General features: G+C 38.3%; 1 protein-coding gene across 1 annotated transcript in view; it reads right to left on the bottom strand.

Annotated features, from left to right (window-relative positions):
* The window catches only part of NCKAP5 (NCK associated protein 5), a 606,853-nt gene that overhangs the window by 574,123 nt on the left and 11,983 nt on the right, over positions 1-20,747 (bottom strand). The window contains exon 2 of the mRNA XM_032215483.1: positions 15,420-15,529. Within this exon, the coding sequence (XP_032071374.1) occupies positions 15,420-15,529 (110 nt within the window). The remainder of the gene's footprint in view (positions 1-15,419; positions 15,530-20,747) is intronic.

Below are 20,747 nucleotides of genomic sequence, written 5' to 3'. Positions count from 1 at the left end.
CTGAAATTGAAATTGTCATTTGCAAGTGGTCCAGCTGAAATTAATGAAACAGATCATGCTGCTTCATCCCCCCCCTTTTTTTTAGAGAAATAGGACTGTCTAACTAGGTGTTATTTATACTTTCTCAGATAAGTCTCAGTTTCAAATTAGTTTTTAAATTTGGGTATACCCCCACTGGTATCCATCCATTAGGTCATAGCTTCTATATTGAGTATATTTCTATTTAAAGTAGTGGAATACACTCCCTCTCCCCCCCCTTTCCTTCTCCTGTTTCTCACATGTCATTTCCACAATGCCAGTGAGAGAAGACAAGCTCAAGGCAATTGGTCTATTGGAAATAATGTTTAAGCCCTCTGCTCCAGCTGTTGTTCGTAAATACTGCTAGGCTCACAATGGAAAAGACGTGGTTCTCATCAGGTTCTCCAACTACCTGAAGGTTGATCTAAGATAAAATAATAATGCCTGAGACGTGCCAGGCATCTTTGCCCATGCATGTAAGCTGAAAGTAAATCACACAGCCTCTATTCAACGTCTCCTTTACAAAAGCGAACGGTAAAATGAGGAAGGAGATTATCTGAATAGCTTCAGAGCCCATAAAACACATGTATCAATCATATTTCTTAAGGAATCATGATTGTTTTAATTATCCACAAATAAGCAGTTTGGTCTAGTGATTAAAGCACCCAGGTAGACGTCAGGAGACTGTGAGTTCTAGTCTCATATTAGACATAAAATCCGGCTAGGTGGCTCTGGGCTAATCACTTTTTCAATGTAGGAGAAGAGATGGCAGTGGAGTGAAAAGGGGAATGAATCTATAATCCCTACATAGGGGTGTTCATAAATGCACCAGCATGCCTACCATCCCTGTCCTACTGTCCCCAGTGATATGTACTCATTTTATGTGTTCATGGCCATGTTATACTTATTTATATCCATCTTTTTGTGCCAATCTCATGTGAAAATGTCCATGTCTATACTAATATCTGTTACCTTGTACATGATGACAAATAAATAAATAAATAAATAAATATCTAAATATTAGGTTTAAGTCCAAATCCCCCCCAATAAATGCCATTGACCCTTATCTAAGTCTTAGCAGCTGCTGACTGTTAGTTGAGAGAATTCCTGTGTTTAGGCTTTTAGCAATAAATCAGTTTAATTGAACCTTCACATGTGGAGCAGGTCTTTCGCACCTGACACTGCGGCCAACTCATCTCACAGGGTTGTTGTGGTAGGGAAAATAGGACAAGAAAGGAGTATTTGGTATGTTCTCTGACTTGACCTATTTATAAAAAAATAATAAAATCTAAAAGAAAAATGTCTACTGAGATTCTCAACTGCAGATGAAATACACTGATTGAAAATCTTTCTGGTTGAAATAAAAACAGTTCACATGGGCTGCTTCTAACTCAGGCCACAATTGTCCATGAAAAGTCTGTTTAAAAAAGTAAAAGCTATATATCCTGTAAGGATCACTGTTGCAGGATATTTCAAAATGTTCAGTGCAGAGTATGTCCACATGCTTTTGGTAGATTTTTAAGTCCCAGTTCAATCCCCTATTCTCTCTGGCTCCATCTGGTGATTGAGTTAGAATAGAATAGAACTGGAAAGGACCTTGGAAGTCTTCTCATCCAGACCCCTGCTACAGCAAGGGAACCTATATCATTTCAGACAAATGACTGTCCAGATAGATAGTGGATCAAATAGACCCTTCTCACTGGTCTCTTACATATGCCCAGTAGTATGAATGGGTTGGAAGTAGAATTTGAATTTGAAAATCATGGAAACATTTTCTCTATTTTATATTTGCTGAAAGCTTTGCCTTGAGAATCAGTCCTAGATATCTTCATTGTTCTGAAGCCCCAATAGAGTTATTCCCTATAATCACCTGCATTAATGTGTTGGTCTCATTAATTGGATTTGGTTCATTAATGAGGTGTAGTAGCTCACTGTAAGCTCTGTATATATTGAAAACAATTTTTCAGAATATCTTTCAGGGTTGCTGCCAGCTTGCATGACTCTCCTGAACCGGTAGGACCCCACCACTGGAGCTACCTCTTTGGCTTGGCTGTGTCTAAACAGACTTTGTCATTTGCTTAGTTTTGTTTGCCAAATTTGAAATCAATGCCGACTATTTGAGCAAAACCACATCCAACTGCGCCTAAGCCTCAGAGATGAGGTCATTAAATTGTGCCTAGAATTTTCAGCATATATGGACTCTTGGAGGAAACTATGAAAAACTGAGGAATTTGAAGGAATTCATCTTCAAGAGGGTGAACATGATCATCATTTTCTAAATGAAGCTGCAGATTAGATCTGATCTATCAGACTCTGCTTCCCTCCTGAACTGTATGAAGATATACGAGGAGCGTCTTTGAAAACATACTCTCTTCCCCTTCCCCAATTTATTTTTAAAGTCCCTACTAGCTTTAAGATCATATTAGTGCATAATGATATTTTGGGTGCTGTTGTTACAGTTTAATGTCTTGAGTATTCCTGATATTCTCAAAACTGTTTCCCAGTGTACATCATACTGAAGAATTTTTGTTGCTTTGATATGCAAAATACATGAGATCTTTCAAATATGAAACCAGCATTGTAAATTTGATTACACTAAAATATTTCAAGTATATGAACCAATGTACATTCTTGAGAAAAGCAAAGGAAAGGGAAATATTAAAGCTATTAACATCAACTGCAGCCAATTCTTTCAAAAGAAAAAGTCATTCATTTTACACACAATATCTGGTGAATTATGACAAAAGTATATCGAAAGGAGTAATCTTAAAAAGAGAATTATGAATAAAATCTTCAATATGGCGTGTTCCAAACCTGAAGAAATCCATGTGGGAACAATGCATTTAAACTAATTGTTCTTTTGCCTATCTTTGGTGCAATAAAACCATTCCTTTTTCAGATATGAGCGCTGAACCATATAAGGGTGTGCAAAATGTTCCCAAGACATTTCCCTTTCTGATTAAGTCATCCTTCACTTGAAATTTGGTTGTTTTTATTCATTTATAGAGTTTGTCTTTTTTTAAAAAAAAAAATCTTCCTTTGCATCTCCAATATGATTTTCTTATCTAAAGTTCAGTCACCGTCTGTCTGCATGACTAATGCTAAATATTTAGAGAAAGACTTTTCATTAAAAAAATTGTGCTGAATATGGAAGAACTTAAAAATCCCACTTCACACAAGGCTCTTTGTTCCTTTGGGTCCCGACAGAAAGACCTAACAGCAATACAGAGATTTATGATTAAGAGAACTCAAGCAAAGACAATTCAATAGTTCAAACCGGCATAGGATAATGAGTAGTAACAGTATTTGGCTTGTGAGAGGTGCTTGTCAGAAAGATTTAGTAAGGGGAAAGGGACTGTTGTGGCTGTTGTTAAAAACTTGTAACAGCCTGCCATTATTTTTCGCCTCAACCCAAACTGAATATTTAAGTTACATCATAGTTGTGAAACAGGTTCATGACAATGCAGAAGTCCTAGTCTATAATTAATATCCTTGATGTTATATTCCTTTTGGGACAACAGTAGAGGAAATTTAAGTTAGAGACTTTGTTCTCCTCCTTGGAGAAGCAACACCAACAACTACAGCCACAGGTTCTCCACCTGACACCTTGAGCTTCACCTCTTATGGAGCATGGCAACAATTTACTTACCATCATAGAATCTGAAGAAATAGGAAAGGGTGACTGCCTTGTAGAGAGATTATTGGCAGGCTCTTTGCTACTTTCTAAACCACCGGTGACATGACTAAATGACTCTTTACTACTTTCCAAACTATAGGTGACACGTCTTCAACTTTGTTAGGGTGAACTTGGTTAAAGTGTTACACAACGTGCTGGTTGAGGCAGCTCCTTTTATTAATTTCCTTTGGCTTCCTTCAGTTGTGCAAGTTCTTAATCCAAATCAATTCTTTGAATAGTGTGGAGATAAAGGTGGAAGTAGAGAGACAGTTTGGAGAATGGTATAGACACCATTGAAAAGCAGTCTTATATCATGGTTTAACCAGCTCGCCACATTTAAGTACTTGTTTTGTAGCCTAAGACATTCAAACAGGAGCTCAGCTTACAAGAAAGAAGCATGAAACTCTTGCAATGAAGTGCATTTTCTTGTCTTGAGAATAGAACCTATTTCCTTCCTTCCTTCCCGTCTATATCGGCAAAGTCAGAAAATTTATTAGATTAAAAGTTCAATTTTTTGAAGACAACAAAGTATTTCAACATAAAAAATCTTGACTTTAAGTCAATGTTATTTACAAACACACACTCAATATTACTGCTCTTTCTGTGTTTTCAGAATCAGGACAAGACAGAATAAGAGAAGAGGTCATACATTTAATCGCTTTACACAGCTATACTGTGTTATTGTCTTCCAATTTCAGTTACTTTTGTTTAATTCCTAAATAGACAGGCATACAATCAAAATGGATGAGACAACACATCATTTCTCATACATTTGATACTGGATGGTCAACCATTATGCTTTAAAGAAGATTGTTTCTCTGGAGTTTTGCTTTATAGCATTTGTTGTTGCCCTGTGTATTAATAAAAATTATGAGTACAAATTCAATGCAAGTTTGATCATACTCCAGCAACACAGAATCTTGTAGTCGAACACAGCCTGCTTATGAGTGTGCAAATCTGGAAGAATGAGAAGGAAAATATTAAAAACTAAATTAAATGAGATACCACAAAATCAGAGCCATTCTTCCCCTCCCATTATTTTCAATACAAATGAAGTTACCTGTGCTAATTGTAATTATTTCTACACAGAGAACCAAAAGGCCTGATTATATAGTATACTGAAATAATAACCTGCAGGCCCCACAGATAAACGTATGCGATCTAAAGGAAAGCACAGCATTTGTTACCTTTATTATTTTATTTATTTATTAAATGTATATGCTGCCCATCTCACTATTCAAAGCAACTCTGGTCAGCTAATTACTTATTACAGAGAGGACAACATTTATGGAAATACGTCTTTCTTTGCTATTTCCATAAAGCAAATTTGGTAGAAAGTCTAGCATATATAAAGTAGGCATTAAAAAAAAAGTAGTAGCAGTGGTGAAATTCAATTTTTTTACTACCGGTTCTGTGGGAGTTCCTTGGTGGGTATGGCAGGGGGAGGATACTGCAAAATACCCATTCCCTTCCCATTCCTGGAGGAAGGATATTACAAAATCTCCATTCCCACCCCACTCTGTGGCCAGCCAGAGATAGTATTTGCAGGTACTCAAAATTTCCGCTACTGGTCCTCCAGTATCTGTCAGAACCTGCTGAATTTCACTCCTGAGTAGTAGGTACTCTTGTTCAGAGGTTCTCAAAAACATCGAATGTGTACATTTTCCTTCAGGGTAAATAGTTTCAGAATTAGTCTCTCTCAAAGTAAATATGCCAATTCCATTTCTGTTTGGAATTATTCACGTTTGGTGAAACTAAAACACAAAACGTAGCCACTGCATATATTACAGAAAGCTCCTGTTTATGTTAGTGAGTATTACCCATGTGGCAAGAAGGGAAATGTTTCAGGGGGGTGTTAGAATTTTTCACCCTAACAGCAATCATGGCCTATTGCATTTGAGTGGCTTACAAACTTACAAACACACTCTGAGATCATAAATCAAATTTTATTCCAAGGGTGTTCTTAAGGTTTTATAGATTTTATAGAATGACAAATAGATGCTTCAAGTCCAAGGTCCAAAGGCTGATTTGTAGGAATGGTAACATCAACAAGGCAATTCACGCAAAAGGTTAAGCATTTCTATTTTGCATACACAGGTCTCCCTTTTCTTTCTTCCCAATACACAGGAGATCTAATGAGCTTGATTTGCCTGCTGGGAGAACCATCCTTCTCTTTAAGGTCCATGCTACAATGCCAATTAAGGAGAAAGGGTACATTCTTTCCCCTCTTTAAAATGGATTATTTTACAAGCTTGGGAACAAGGCTTAATTGTTTTCATCATTACCTTGACTTGTGAAATCGCCAGCAGTAAGAAGGGGTCATAAAACTAACTGCACACAAAACTACTTATTTAAAGACCATACATTTTACCCCATGAGCCTTTCTTCTGCAGGAGCTCTTATTCTTATAACCTCTAAAGATAAATGCTCGGGTCTCGAACAGGGCTTTGTCCATTTTGGGTACAGCTTAGTCCTATACAAAGTAAAAGGGCAGCTATAAAAAGCCAGGCTGCTGCTATTGTCCCCAATCTTTGCTATCTCTTCATGCTTAACTATATATCTCAAGCAGGCAAGAAGTAGCAGAAAGTACTGTATTTTTTTGAGTATAAGACTCACTGGAGTATAAGACACACCAAGATTTTGAAGAGGCAAATTTAAAAAAAGTTTGTGCACTCTGCAAAAACAGGCCTGTTTTTTTGTCAAAAAAGGGCATGCATAACCTTTAGGAGGCTTGTAGAGTGTTCCTGGGGCTGGCCCCCCCAAAACCAAGCAAAAATGGCCCGTTTTTCACTCATTTTTGCCTCGCCAGCCCCAAGAGCACTCTGGAAGCCTCCTCAAGGCTATGCATGGCCATTTTTGCAAAGGGGGCAGGGTTTTGGGAGGCAAAAAGTGCTGTATTCAGTGTATAAAACACATCCAGATTTTCACCCTCTTTTTTGATAGAAAAAGATCTGTCTTACACAGTACATTTTCTTTCCACCTGGAATCAACACTGGATATTACATTTTGACCCCTAAACCCTTTTTATTGGAATATATGGATTTCTATAAGGACCAGAATTTTAATATTATTTAATATTATATATTAATATTATATTATTTTAATATTATTATTATTTAATATTATTACCACTGCCTTTCCATGCTACATTAGATTCCTTCAGAATCACACAAATGATGGATTATTCAAGTTTTAAAAGCCAACAGAGATATACACTTAAAAATAAATTGGAAAAAGATATTTAGGTAAATTCTAAAACCATATATCAAGAATGGGCAGCATGTGGTTCTCCAGATGTGGCTAGTGCAATCTGTATTAGTTTGGACAACCTAAGGCAATGCAACGAGAGATGAGAGTAATTGAAATCAGAAAGTTTCAGCCTCCAACTAAAGAGTTACATGTTGAATCTCTCTCACACACATAGACAATGGCAATGTTTTTTAAAAAAATAAATACAGACAGTCCTTGACTTGCAACCATTCATTTAGTGACTGTTCAAAGTTACAATGGCACTGAAAAAAGTGACTCATGACTAGTTTTCTCACTAACAATCTTTGCAGCATCTCCATGGTAGCACTATAAAATTTGGATGCTTGGCAACTGACATGTATTTATGATGGTTGCAATGTCCCAGGGTCATGTGATCACCTTTTGTGACTTTCTGACAAGCAAATCAATGGGAAAGCCAAATTCATTTAATAACCATGTTACTAACTTAACAACTGCAATGATTCACTTTACAATTGTGGCAAGAAAGGCCGTAAAATGGGGCAAAACTCACTTACTTGTCTTGCTTAGCAATGGAAATTTTAGGCCCAATAGTGGTCGTAAGTCGAGGGCTATCTATATTTTACTCTGTGCCCAGATTCTAGCTTATTGTAACCCGTTGTCAAACACTGTGGAGATCAGGAGATTCAGGCAGTTCAAATCAGTATAAAGATTTATTGTAATATTAAGCTCTGTAAACTTAATCTGAACTGTAAAGAATCTGAACTACTGACTGTCAAGGAAAATTAGCAGGAGATAAGACAGACATTCAAAGTGAGGTGGACTTAGATCTATTGTTGGGTTGCAGGACTGACTGTTGACACATTTGATCCTTCCATCAGGCTCAGCCTGGTCATCTCTTACACCTGTGTGTGTGTAGTCATTCTGTGGCATCTAACCATACCAGGCACAGAACTGTAGTAAATTTAATACTGTTCTTGTTTTGTCAACTGGAGAGAACTATCTCCCCCTACTTCTTTGGACTTCCATCCGAGCACAGATAGCATACTCTTCACCTGGCAGGAATCAACCTTTTTTGTCAAAGAAGTTCACAGAAACTATGAAAATTGCCTACTGGGCAATACAGTTCATTAAGAGAGGTATAGTCCACAAAACTCAAATCATGTTAAATCTTCTACTGTTTGTATGAAAAATGTTGTGATGTGGACTAATCATTTGAGGATGAAGAAGAGCTGGGAAAGTACTGGATGCTGAGGAGGGCAAGAGAATAAGCAAGGAAGACCTGGCATTTCTAGCAGGAAATTGCTAGCCTCATTTGGTATCTTTATAGGACTTTCTCAAACACCCTCTAGTTCATGAGAGCAAGGTAACTAATGAACTGAGTGTCAAAGGACAGTAATACACAGAAACATGATATTGCTGTGAAAGTGATTCAGGCATCAGTGTCATGCCCAAGTAGCCTGAAGTGAACCAAATCAATGCAGCTGTTTGAAAGGCTTGAAGAACGAGGTATCAAATTGAAAATTCAAGGTGATCTGATCCTGGAAGCACCAATTTCAAACTGTGTTCTGATAGCAAGCTTCCAGAACTCTTGCCCTGATTGACGCCAAACAGAACCGGATAAATTTTTCAACATACCTTCTAATGATGTGTGATGACTTGTGAATCTCTGGTCCCAAAGAGCTAATTTAACAAGGACTGAAAAAGAAATGTGGCATAGGTGGAATTTAAAAATTTAAGGTTCTGGTATCAAGATGTCCTTCTCCAGCTTTTTGCTGTGAATAAGACATTTCACAGGTTCTTTGCTTAAATTAAATCTGATTGCAAGTCACAGTTGGCATGTGACTCAGATCTGGAAAGGTGAAAGCCAGGGCCACCAACCTCCCAAGAAACAATTCACTGCTCTTAGCTTTTGAAAATTGAAAGCTTCCTATTAAAAAATCTATTTTATAAAGTCAGTTGGTCAGCTACTTGTAAAGATGAAACATTCTGAAGAAGGCTGCGCAATTAAATGATATCACAGTTGTAAGTGTCAATCTAAAGCAGTTTCTCAAACCAGCCTGGGAATTATTCTGGTAAAAAAGCACAGCTTGAAGAATTGACTTCTTCTGATCAAAAAGATATCCTGGAGACAATGCTACAGTTTTAGGTCATTCAAAGGGCTCTGTTACTGGTGAGCCTTTCATTATTTTCATAACCTTAGAATGTGTGAAAAGTTGCATTTCCTCACATCAGTTGTGATATTATCTAATACTTTTTTTCTGCTTTGTACGGGGTGGCAAAGGGGCTTTTCATATCTGAAAAAGCTTAAAATCTTTTCAGATGGTAGTTTGAACAGCATCCATCCATTCCTTACACCCTTCAAATATGAAACAGCGATTGTCATTTAAACAACCTTGAGCATTTTAAACTGAAATGTTCGTATGAAATGGCATTCTAAGCTATTAAAATGCAAACAATTAAAACAGGTCTTGATGATTATCGGCTGCTTAGAACTTCTGAAGTGAAGGCACTTTATTCAAGGTAATAGAAAAGGCAGTATCTAAGTTAATTATCTAACAAACTCAGTTTGCATCCAAGTCCTAATTCACAGTGCTGCCGTACTTTTCATGCGAATGTAAAAGCAGAAGATGAAGAAGTTTGCATACACATATGGAGGCTATTTTTAAAACCCATTCTGATGGGGAGCGAGGGCCCTTTTCTAAAATAATATGTGAAGCCAGACTTTATGAAGTCATGCTTTTTACTACAACTTTAGAACTAGAAATGCACTTTGTTACCCTCCTGCTAATTTCAATGAATGCCTCGTATCAGACACATTGAACAGAAATCCTTTGTCAATGCAGAAGAGATGTGAGAATGGTTCCAAAATAAGTTGACCACAACTTCCATTATACTTGACTGAAATCCCTGAGGATCATGACAGAGATTACAATGATCCAACCACACACTGGATCTCAAGGCTAATAAGCACTAGAAAAAATAATAATGGGTGGATTCGGGATTGTTTTACATTAATATGTTCTATTCAAGGAGAAAATATGCACTGTTCAGGTTGAGAGCAGAAAAAGGCAGTTGAATATGCCTACAATGGCATGCTGGAGACATTTTTTCCCCACTTACTGAATTCCACTAGGGATATAAAAATCTGCCGGGTTTCTTTTACCCTGGAATACTGCAATTCACTGAAGTAACACAACATAGATAACACAAGCAGAAGAGTCAGCTGCCATCTGTTCTCAGCTAGAAAAGTTTGTTTTCAAATACTGTATTTAATCTAGACACAATTGTGTTAAATACACAATGAAGGTAAATTGTATTTAAACAAAAATGAGAGAAAGGGATAGAGTATGGATGGGGTGTGGAAAAATGTGTGTCTGCAGGAGTAGCACAAATTGTTTGTATGGCAGGACGTGGTGAAAGAGAGGTGGTGGGGTGAGAATAATAGAAAATAATTTGTCCAGTCTCCAAAAATCCTCTTTTTAGAGAAGATGGTTGAGAATGTGATTGAACTGCAGAGAATTCTGGAGGAAATGAATTATCTAGACCTTTCTGTCAGGTTTCACACCAGGGCACAATATGGAGATAGCACTGATTTGTCTTCTCAAAGACCTTTAGTGGAATTAAGATGGGGTTGTGAATCTATCTTGGTTCATCTTGGTCCCTTGGCAGCTTTTGATCATAGTATTTTTCTGACCAATGATTTTGGTGATTGAGAGTGGAAGAATTCATGTAACAATGGTTCTGTGGTTGGTTCCAGTTGGTGTTCACAGAGGGAAAGAGGCTGAGCCTGCAACCTTTCATTTGTACAGTGCCTAAGGTGCTTGATGGTCTTACCCAGTGGTGAAATTCAATTTTTTACTACCAGTTTTGTGGGCATGGCTTGGTGGGGAAGGATACTGCAAAATCTCCATTCCTACCCCACTCTGGGACCAGCCAGAGGTGGCATTTGCCGGTTCTCTGAACTCCATTTCACCACTTATCTTACCCCTTCCATTTATAAACTACATGAAACCACTGGTTGAGGTCACCTATCAGTTCAGGTCCCAGTATTCTTGATGATATTCAGTCACATATCCTGATTCCCAACTGCCCAAAGCTTGCTGTTAATACCTTGTCCCAGTATCTGTAAGCTATCAGAAAACAGGTGGAGATGAATAGACTCAAATCAATCCTGACAAGAGCAAATGGCTCTTTTCAACTCTGGGAACTTTCTACAATGCCTGTAGTCTTGGATGGGATAGCATTTCCCCATTGAAAATCAGGGCACCATCTAAAAGAGTTTTGAGGCCCTGATCAAGAGAAATTGGCAGTAGATTAGATTAGATTAGATTTAATAAATTTATAGGCCGCCTAATCCCAAAGGACTCCGGGCGACTTACAACAATACATTTAAAAAATAGAAAAGTTAAAAACACAGAAACATAGATTAAAAAAGCCACAACATACACCCAGTCTATCGGGTCCTCAATCATGAGTTCAACAGCCCGGGGCTTGCCAGTATAGCCAGGTCTTAATAGCCTTTCGGAAGGCCATGAGAGTGGGTAGGGTCCGGATCTCTGGGGGCAGTTTATTCCACAGGGTCAGAGCGGCTACAGAGAAGGCCCTCCCCTGGGTGGTTGCCAGCCGACATTGTCTGGCTGACGGCACCCGGAGAAGGCCTACCCTGTGCGATCTTATCGGTCATTGGGAGATATGTGGCAGAAGACGATCTCGCAGATATCTGGGTCCTAGGCCATGTAGGGCTTTAAAGGTAATGACCAGCACCTTGAATTGCGCTCAGAGACCAATAGGAAGCCAGTGCAGCTCTTGGAGGATAGGTGTGATGTGGGTGTACCTTGGTACACCCAATATCGCTCGCACGGCTGCATTCTGGTCTAGTTGTAGTCTCCGAACACTTTTCAGGGGCAGCCCCATGTAGAGCGCGTTACAGTAGTCAAGCCTTGAGGTGACAAGGGCGTGAGTGACCGTGTGAAGTGCCTCCTGATCCAGATAGGGCCACAACTGGTGCACCAGGCGAACCTGGGCGAAGGTCCCCCTGGTCACAGCCGATAGTAGTAGTGGCCAAGAAGGCCTTTACACGTATTCATCTAGTGTCATCAGGTCCTTCATGTTCTGTAAGCTTGGTAGGGTTTTTTTTTTTTTTTTTGCAGTTATTTCATTATTAAACTAAGTAACATCATCAGTGCATCTAGTGAACCCATTGGGTCTGTTATTGGACCAAGAGGTCATCTAGATAGTCATGTGTTATCTTTAGAGAGGACTATTACAATGTGGTCTCTATATGCCTGACCTTGAAGAACAGTTAGAAGCTATTGAACATGGCAGTGTAGGCCGTACAATAATGGGCATGCCTAAATATGCCTACATGACACCATCGTTCTAGAAGATATATTGGTTCCCAGTTAGCTTCTGGGTACAATGAAAAGTGCTGGTTACAACCAATAAAGCCCTTCATATCATGGGATCTGACTATTGATGAAAACCTATCCTCTCTATGATTAGGCAGAGGGGAAGCACATCAGGACTATTAATCCTTCTCATTAAACAACTCCATCAGTTGGGACTTAAGAAGTACACTTTCTTTAATTTTGTTTTTACTGTTCTATTGTTTATTTCTTTTTATGCTGTAAGTCAGAAAAGTCTTAGCAAGTCAAGTAGTGTCTGAACATATGAATTATTATTATTATTATTATTATTATTATTATTATTATTATTATTACTATAATTATTAAAATATTAATATGATTATACACCTTTCTCTCAAATTTTACAATACGCATATACATAGCCAAAGCTAGGTAGAAAGCTGACTGAGCAATCATCCTTCATAAACCCAAGATCAGCATGTCATCTTTTGTGTTCTTAACTTTCCAGCTCTGAATATCTCTGCTTTTGAAAGCAAGTATCCACTTTTTAAAATATGTCGGTAGGGAGAAGCCCTGAGGAAGTGGGGGAAATCCCTCTCCACTCTCCGATGATGTTCTTGCTGTTAATTCCACAGATCTTCCTTTAAGCCAAGACTGCAACTATTTATGGTGCTGGTGCTGACCAGCATTTATTTCTGGCACCAAAATCAATTTTTTGGGGAAAAAGATGTTTGTGTGGGGGGGTAAATTGTGTGGACTGAGGCAGAAAGGCAGAAAGTTCATCCTTTCATCATCTCTCCTACTGGAACTATTACTGATGCAGAAAGGAAACACCCTAGATCAGGGGTGTCAAATGCCCATGAGGTGCTTAGATTTGGCCCGCGGGACCATCCTGGAAACAGCAAAGGTCAGGCCCACAGGACCTCTGCCACTGAAAATGGAGTTGGGGAGGGCCACATGTGCCCCTCCCCAGCTCTGTTTTCACAGGCAGAGGGTTGCAGGAGGCCATCACAGCCGAATATGGAGCTCGCAAGCTCATTTTTGCTGGCAAAGTGCTCTGGCCACAGGTGACATCCACCCTGGCCACACCCACCCCTGACCCCCAAAGGTCAAACACAACCTTTATGCAGCCCTCAATGAAATCGAGTTTGACACCCCTGCCCTAGATTGTCACCTCTCCTTTCCATACTGTCTAGGACCATCTGATTTCAACACCAGCAAAAAAAAAATATCATATGACCTTCCCACATTTGTGCTTTGAAGATTCATTCCATGTGCCAGCTCTGATATGAAACATTAACCTGAGAGGCTGATTTATTGTTTATTTTCAAAGGAGAAGACTCTACTGTTGCTTTTTGGAAGGCAACCAATTCCCAGTCCAAGTAGAACTGGGCTGCAGTTCCCCAAATATAAATGAAGCTGTCTGGGGTTGCTGGAGATTTTGAAGTTACCTTATTGCCTCAGTCCTTTTTCTTTAGATTCAGGTGCATCCCACTGAAGCTTGGCTGAAGCTTAATCTGCTGACAATACATTCTACAATGTTATCCATATCCCAGCCATTACATCGAGTGATAAAAATGTCAGAACATGCTGCAATTCTCAGCAGCATTGTGATAACATCCAGCTCCACCTTGAATGCTCTTCCAAAGAACACTCACATGACATGACTTAAAAGGAATTTTGCATATATTTTTCCTCCAGTCTGTTAAGGAACCCATTAATTTAAAAGTGTGTCTCTAAGCCCGGGGCGAGTCTCACAGGGATCTCCTGCTCCCATCCCCCACCCCAAATATTACTAATTTTTTTTTTGAAAACCCCGTGATATTGGATGTGTTGACAACTCAAAGCAACGTTTCTCTGTTTGCTTCAGAGTTTGACAATGATTATGTGCAAATGGATGTTTCTTTTAAGTGGCAATGTAGAAACATGTATACGCTTGCAGGATGAGGCATAGCTTAAATATATTTCATTTAGATAATGAGTGAGAGAGTTTCGGCATTTAACAAAACTACAGTACTAATTTAACACCAAAGACCATTCAGACTAACTTCCGTGTCTCCGAACACAAACAGAATTAATAAAAGACAATATCTGTAAATCAGGGTTGAACTGTGGGGTCCCTGGTGTGCCCTCTCACCTTGGCTGTTTCCAAAGTCTCATTACCCAATTAGGTAACATCATCAGTGCTAACACAGATACAAACATGTTGCAGATTGTTACAATTGTGGCTAAGCAGATATACTGTGGAAAGCAGTAAGCTATTCGCAGATCCACTGCACATGCCTTTACAGGTTTCAAATGTCATGTGTGAAGCAGACCAAGAATTCACATTGCAATCACTAAATAAGATTTGTAGATTCCTCCACTATCAAAATCATTACTAACATATACAGAGTCATTCTCCTAGGGGAAAAAACAGCCTAGGTTTGCCAGCAAAAGACAGCCAATAGCAAAGATTATCCATATCTTTCTTTATGACTAAAAAGGTGCAGTTATTTCTTTATTGCAGGTTGATGCAATGTCATTGAACAAAACATGTTTTTTTTTGTCTCTTGAATTCTGATTTTGGAGCATCACTATTAGCACGATTCACAGCTGAATTGCTTGAGAGGGCATTAATATTTATTTAAATGTAGGTCAGCAAACATTTCTTGAAATTTGTCACACGGTAGAATAGATCACAGTCATGAACTTTTTCAAATGAGAGATGCTATCTAGGAACTTTGCACAATACATAAAAACAACATTTTTGAAAAATGAACTAAACAATGAACTAATTTACTGAGAAGTTGTGAAATCTCAACGTCTAGCATGGGTTTAGCAATCTTAGTATGGCCTACCGGCATACCATGAGATCTCATGAGATTAAGTGATCTTCTGATATCTCATCTATCAGCAACTTTAATTTATTTTTAATTTGCTTGGGGAATAGTATTTAAGGACTTCAGAGGCCACCCTGGGTAGGGCATTGCTGACTTTAGGATTAGACTCCTTAAAATCAATGGGACTTAAGATGTCAATATATGTTCAATTTACTAATGCTATGTACATTTTGAAAAGCTGGACCATCAGCACATAAAGGCATACTGACAGACAAATCTAGAGCACAGAAATATTTTTATGCTCACCATGAGTCTGCTATCCAGAGAGAATCTCTTCCCAAAATCCTTTTTACAAGTTGCCGCTTTTTTTATCCATAATGTTCTTTGTTGGAAATGCCATGTATCTGCAATTTTCACTGGGAAGAAATAAAAATACATTATTTTATATAAAAAAATAAACTTATCAAAGTAATATTACACCTCTCTGTGTCTGTGTATCTATTGCCCTACCTGAAGTAAGTCTGTGTGTGTGCGTGTGCGCGCGCGCGTGTGTGCGCATGCACACATATGACTGGTCAGAGCTGGAAGTACTACAGATCTCTTTAGTCCGTACACCATAGTGTACACAACAATAACATCCAACTTAAGGTATCTACAGATCAACAATTACTGTATGTTCTCAGTTTTAAATAGTGACTAGACAAAATGAAATTCCTCTCCTTCTCTACTGGAGAACGAACATCTCAGAACATCCAGAAGCAGTTGCATCTTCTGCAGGCCACCTGCTTGAGCTTATTGCTTAAGAGGTCCGCCATCACGAATAGTGCAACTTCAGAAAATCAAACTCATGGACAGATGCATGTGAACTTTAATGAGCAGATGCTTTAATTAGTAATTCATTAGGTTTCAGTAAACAATGACAAGGACTTCAGGCAAGTTAGTGGTCACTGAGTGTATTGAATAAAATTTCTCATACGTCAAGTCAGGCATTGGAGGCTTCTAACATGTTTCATTCTTTCTTCACTGAACGTACTATTGAATGTAGCTTTGAAACTGAGGTTCCTTGTTTATGAAAGCTACTCTAGGATTTTCCTGAGTCCGTTTTCTGATATTAGAGAAGAGCATATACAGTGAGTTACAATCACCTTGTGGAAAAAAGTCACTAATGGTTTCTTACTTTTTGTAAATGAATATATCGTTTGGTTGATTTATTTGTTTATTTGCAATGCTTATGATGTTATACCTCAATCCTGGAGAAACTATACAGCAATACATAAATTAAAAAAAGGATATAAGCATTAAAATCCCAACTTAAAGGTAGAGATGGAATGCCCCACTCAGGGCACTTAGGAATCAAGACTTGCTGGAATAATATACATTTACAGAATATTAGCAACATTGGACAATGTGCACCTTTGAGGGAAAGGGTGCTGCTACAGAGGTGGATCTCAACTAGCTTAGTGTTTTGAACCTCAGCAACATGCGTGGGACTGGAGAATGCTGGCTGGAGATTCTGGGAGTTGAAGTCTACACACCTTAAAGTTGCTGTGGTTGAAAAACACTAATCTAGCCTGTATTTTGTAAATCTCATAAGGGGTAAATCTCAACAGGATTTCTTTAGAACCAGGACTGTCAAACTTGCGGCCCACAACTGGATTAGCAAAGGAGGGGTCCCAATGCATCACGTGATGTCACCATGACCATGACCCATGCTTTAGACGATGAGACCAGATTCAACCCTGACTAGCCATTCTGTGATATATTACATGTTCAAGAAAAGTCGCCATCGTGGAATTATAAAATGCAGTGTCATATGCTGCAGGGATACATGGAAGAATATTTATATTAAAGATGCAGCATCTAAAGTACTGTAAAATATACTAGAGGGAGCACTTATCAAAGGCAGCAAAGGCAGCAATAGAAAACTAGATTCTCTTTTCCTTTCATCTCCTCTGGTTCTTCTTTTTCAGCAACTGATAGGTCTGGCTCAAATTGTATAAATATTAGGTTGAGAGGTTTCCTTTGTTCGTGTGTCTGTGTGTCTGTGTGTGTAATTCATTTATTTATCATATATATACACACACACACACACACACACCACATACACACACATATACACACATACACATTCACACATACACATTCACACACCACACACACACACACACACCACATATATAGTCGCCATGTGACCCGGATATGAAGATGCCGACGACACTTGTCAGAACCACCTTAAATTACCTCAGACACAGCACTGGCATGCATAAGAATATGATGTAAACTTGTTTTTTAAAAGGCATCTTTGGTTTCCGTTTAAAACAACTTCAACACACGCAATGTTCTGATTGCACCACAAATGCAGTGGTCATCCTTATCTTTCACAAAGGTACTGAGTTTTATAAATATGAGCATGATAGTATGAATAATCATATCCAGGACCAGTGGTGGGTTTCAAATTTTTGGAACCTCTTCTGTAGGTGTGGCCTGCTTTCCAGGTCCACTGGTGGAACCTCTTCTAACTGGTTGGTAGATTTCACGAACCGGTTTCTACCAAATAGGTGTGAACTGGTAGGAGCCCACCTCTGATATGTGTGTGTGTGTGTGTGTGTGTGTGTGTGTGACTGGGATTTGAACATGGGCTATTTTACATGTTAGGCCCTTAACCTCTATGCCACAAGCTCTCCTCCCTTATCAGCTGTTTGTCAAGGCACCTGGTATGCCCCAAATTTGGGAGGGAGCAGTATATATATAAAGAGCAGAGTCTTCCTTCCCCAAAGGCAGTCAGCTGCTAGCAGGGAAGGGTTTACTTTCCTCCTTTTGAAGAGATACTCATAGTTGCAGATGACTTGCTACCATCTGCTAAGAAATGAATAAAAATGTAAATTTTAAAAAAATGCTCATGAACGACATTCACAGTCCATAATTCTCATGCACTTTGTGTCATCAACACATTTTGATTGCCTCGTCTGCATTTGGTTATTTCAAAAGAGGCAGAGAGGAAGAAAATAAGAACAGTACTTTAGGAAGCATTTTAGTGACAAGAAATGTGAATAAATTCTATAATTTCTCTGCAGGAAAAAAATGTAAAATCTGGTTGATCAATGGCAAATAGCCACTGATTAAATATTAATTTAGTCTCCACATGAAAAATAATATTAAACTCAATAGAGAATATTTTTTAGTTTTATACATCACATGCAAACAAGATATAAATGGTTTTCTTGGTTGACTAGGTTTGCAGATGCATTCAGTCACAGTGTGGTTGTGTTGGTATTGCTAGTGTTGTTTGTATGCTTATTTAATAAGCTAGAGTTAATCAAACCATGGCTGAACACATAAAATAACCTAAGGTATTCTCTCACTTTGCTACTTCTTTTAGTGCTTTCCATGCTCTATGGCAATGGCAGTAGAGATTTTTACTTAGTTCACTTTGACTATTTGCAACTACATCCAGAATAGAAATATTCAAGGGTATTAGGTTATATCATTCTTTTCTTCAAGTGGTAGAATTATGAAGCAATACAACTGGCATTTTCAGGACATATTTATATGATTGTGTATGTCCTGAAAACATTTAGAAGATTATGATTTGCTCGAAGGCAGGGGTGGGCATGCTGGCTCAGGAATTGTAGAAGTTGAGGTCGACAGGTTGTTAAGCAATAGCAATAGCACTTGGATTTATATACACTTGATTGTGCTTTATAGCCCTCTTTAAGTGGTTTACAATGTCAGTATCTTGCCCCCAACAAATTGCTGACCTTGGAAGGATGGAAAGCGGAAGTCAACCTTAAACCAGTCAGGATCAAACTGCTGGCAATCTGCAGGCAGCATTAACCTGCAATACTGCATTCTAAGCACTGTGGCACCATACTTGCCCATTCCTGGTTAAGGTGAAGGTAAAACCTTCAAATTGAGCTTGACGTTAGTGATTTCACATCCTCCTTCCCATTTAGTTTTCTCAGGGACTATATAGCTTTGCACTGCATGTTACCCTAAGGTTTTTTAGCTTTCTAGTGTCACTTAAAGACCTGAATTTTCCATCCAAGGCGTAATCAGGTCCAGCCTGGTTAATTTTTCAAGATGAGCAATGTTCTGCCACCAGCTAGACTAAGCTTACTTTATTAGTAATGTAGGATGTTAGATAGCTCATACTTGTGCCAATTGTAATATTAGCCTGTAACCTAAAGAATAGCACTTTAGATTCAGACCACATGAGCAGTGGGCATAAGCTACTCCTACAAGATTGCTGTTCAATGACCAAAATCAATATGAAAAAGTTGATGATGACAAATGTCTGCATTAATAAAGTGCTACCCATATCACGTTAATTTCCCAAAATCTCATTCTTAACTCCCCTTACCTCCCTACCATATATTACAAGGCCATTCAGAAGAATCTTGATTTCAGTTACAAATAGGTAGAAGGTCACCCAGCTTTAAAGCCAATACACAAGGCTTTCCTTTCATAAACTGAAAAGGCCACCATTAACTTTATTTTTTGTCTAGTGTACAAAATAGCAGTGACACATCCTGAAATGTTGTTAAAAGATAATTTTCTGAATTGATTAAAGGTAATATAATTTTATTGATGAAACTATCCTATTCTGAAAAGGTTTCTGGAGGAAACCTCAAGCTAAATTCCAAGGATTTGGATGGCTTCACTGATTCACAGCTACCCCCCAAAAAAGTTGGATATATAATAAAAATGTGTATATAGAAAACAACTTGGCCCGTTGTCAGATCTTGTTACAGGTATATGATATGCTCATTTATAGTTTCCTTCACTGACAATCACAAGAGTTTTCTCTACAACAGATCTGTCAATATTTTTATAAATCCTCAGTGATCATTGCTAAGAAATTTTCAATCACACTCAGTGCGCAGCTTTTTTCTATACATTGCCACACCATCCTTGTCTAACTATTGATGTTGAACATAGTTTCAGTTCTCCTGAAGTTTGCACAACATTGATGAGTGCTGTCAAAGTCATAAGGAAATCTATGTGGGTAACCAATCAAACTTTATTATGGATCGAATTCTAATTAACAGTTTGCTGGGCAACATAGCAACGTATCATTCAATTACAATCTACATCTGTACAATTAAGGTTTGCTGCAAAGATGAAAAAGAAGTTGGAATTGTGTTTTGATCAGATGACAAATAATTTGTGTTGATTCTTGATGGAAACATACCCTTGGAATGTTTTTGATATCAAAGGAACGGGTTTCCCCCCCTAAAAAGCTAGAATTGAAAGGAGAAGTAAGGCAAGCTATAATATTCCTCTGCATATATTCAGAAATGAATCCCACTGTTTCAAAGTAAGGGGATACAGTATATAGTTGCAAACTTAGAATAGATCAGCTATAGACTCAATGACATTTATCTCTACAAAGCGCTGAATTTAATATACAGATTGAAAATAATCCACGTTATTTATTCATTTTTACACAAGACCTGAATGTTGCCCCTCCAGAGACAACCAAGGATTTTTGAATATTCAAGTGACACCAGCTTGTATAATAACAGAAAAAGTTCAACAGTTTTGATCAGTACAGCTCTCAGAAATATCATGTGAGAATGCCTCTGGTGAGGAACATTAGACTATGAAAGCAGCTTTGTCACATCAGACCTAGGG

Source organism: Thamnophis elegans, chromosome 1, assembly GCF_009769535.1.
Source record: "Thamnophis elegans isolate rThaEle1 chromosome 1, rThaEle1.pri, whole genome shotgun sequence".
In the NCBI taxonomy this organism is placed as follows: domain Eukaryota; kingdom Metazoa; phylum Chordata; class Lepidosauria; order Squamata; family Colubridae; genus Thamnophis; species Thamnophis elegans.
The sequence above is the reverse complement of the archived record's forward strand: the minus strand, read 5'-3'. Positions and strand labels throughout refer to the sequence as shown.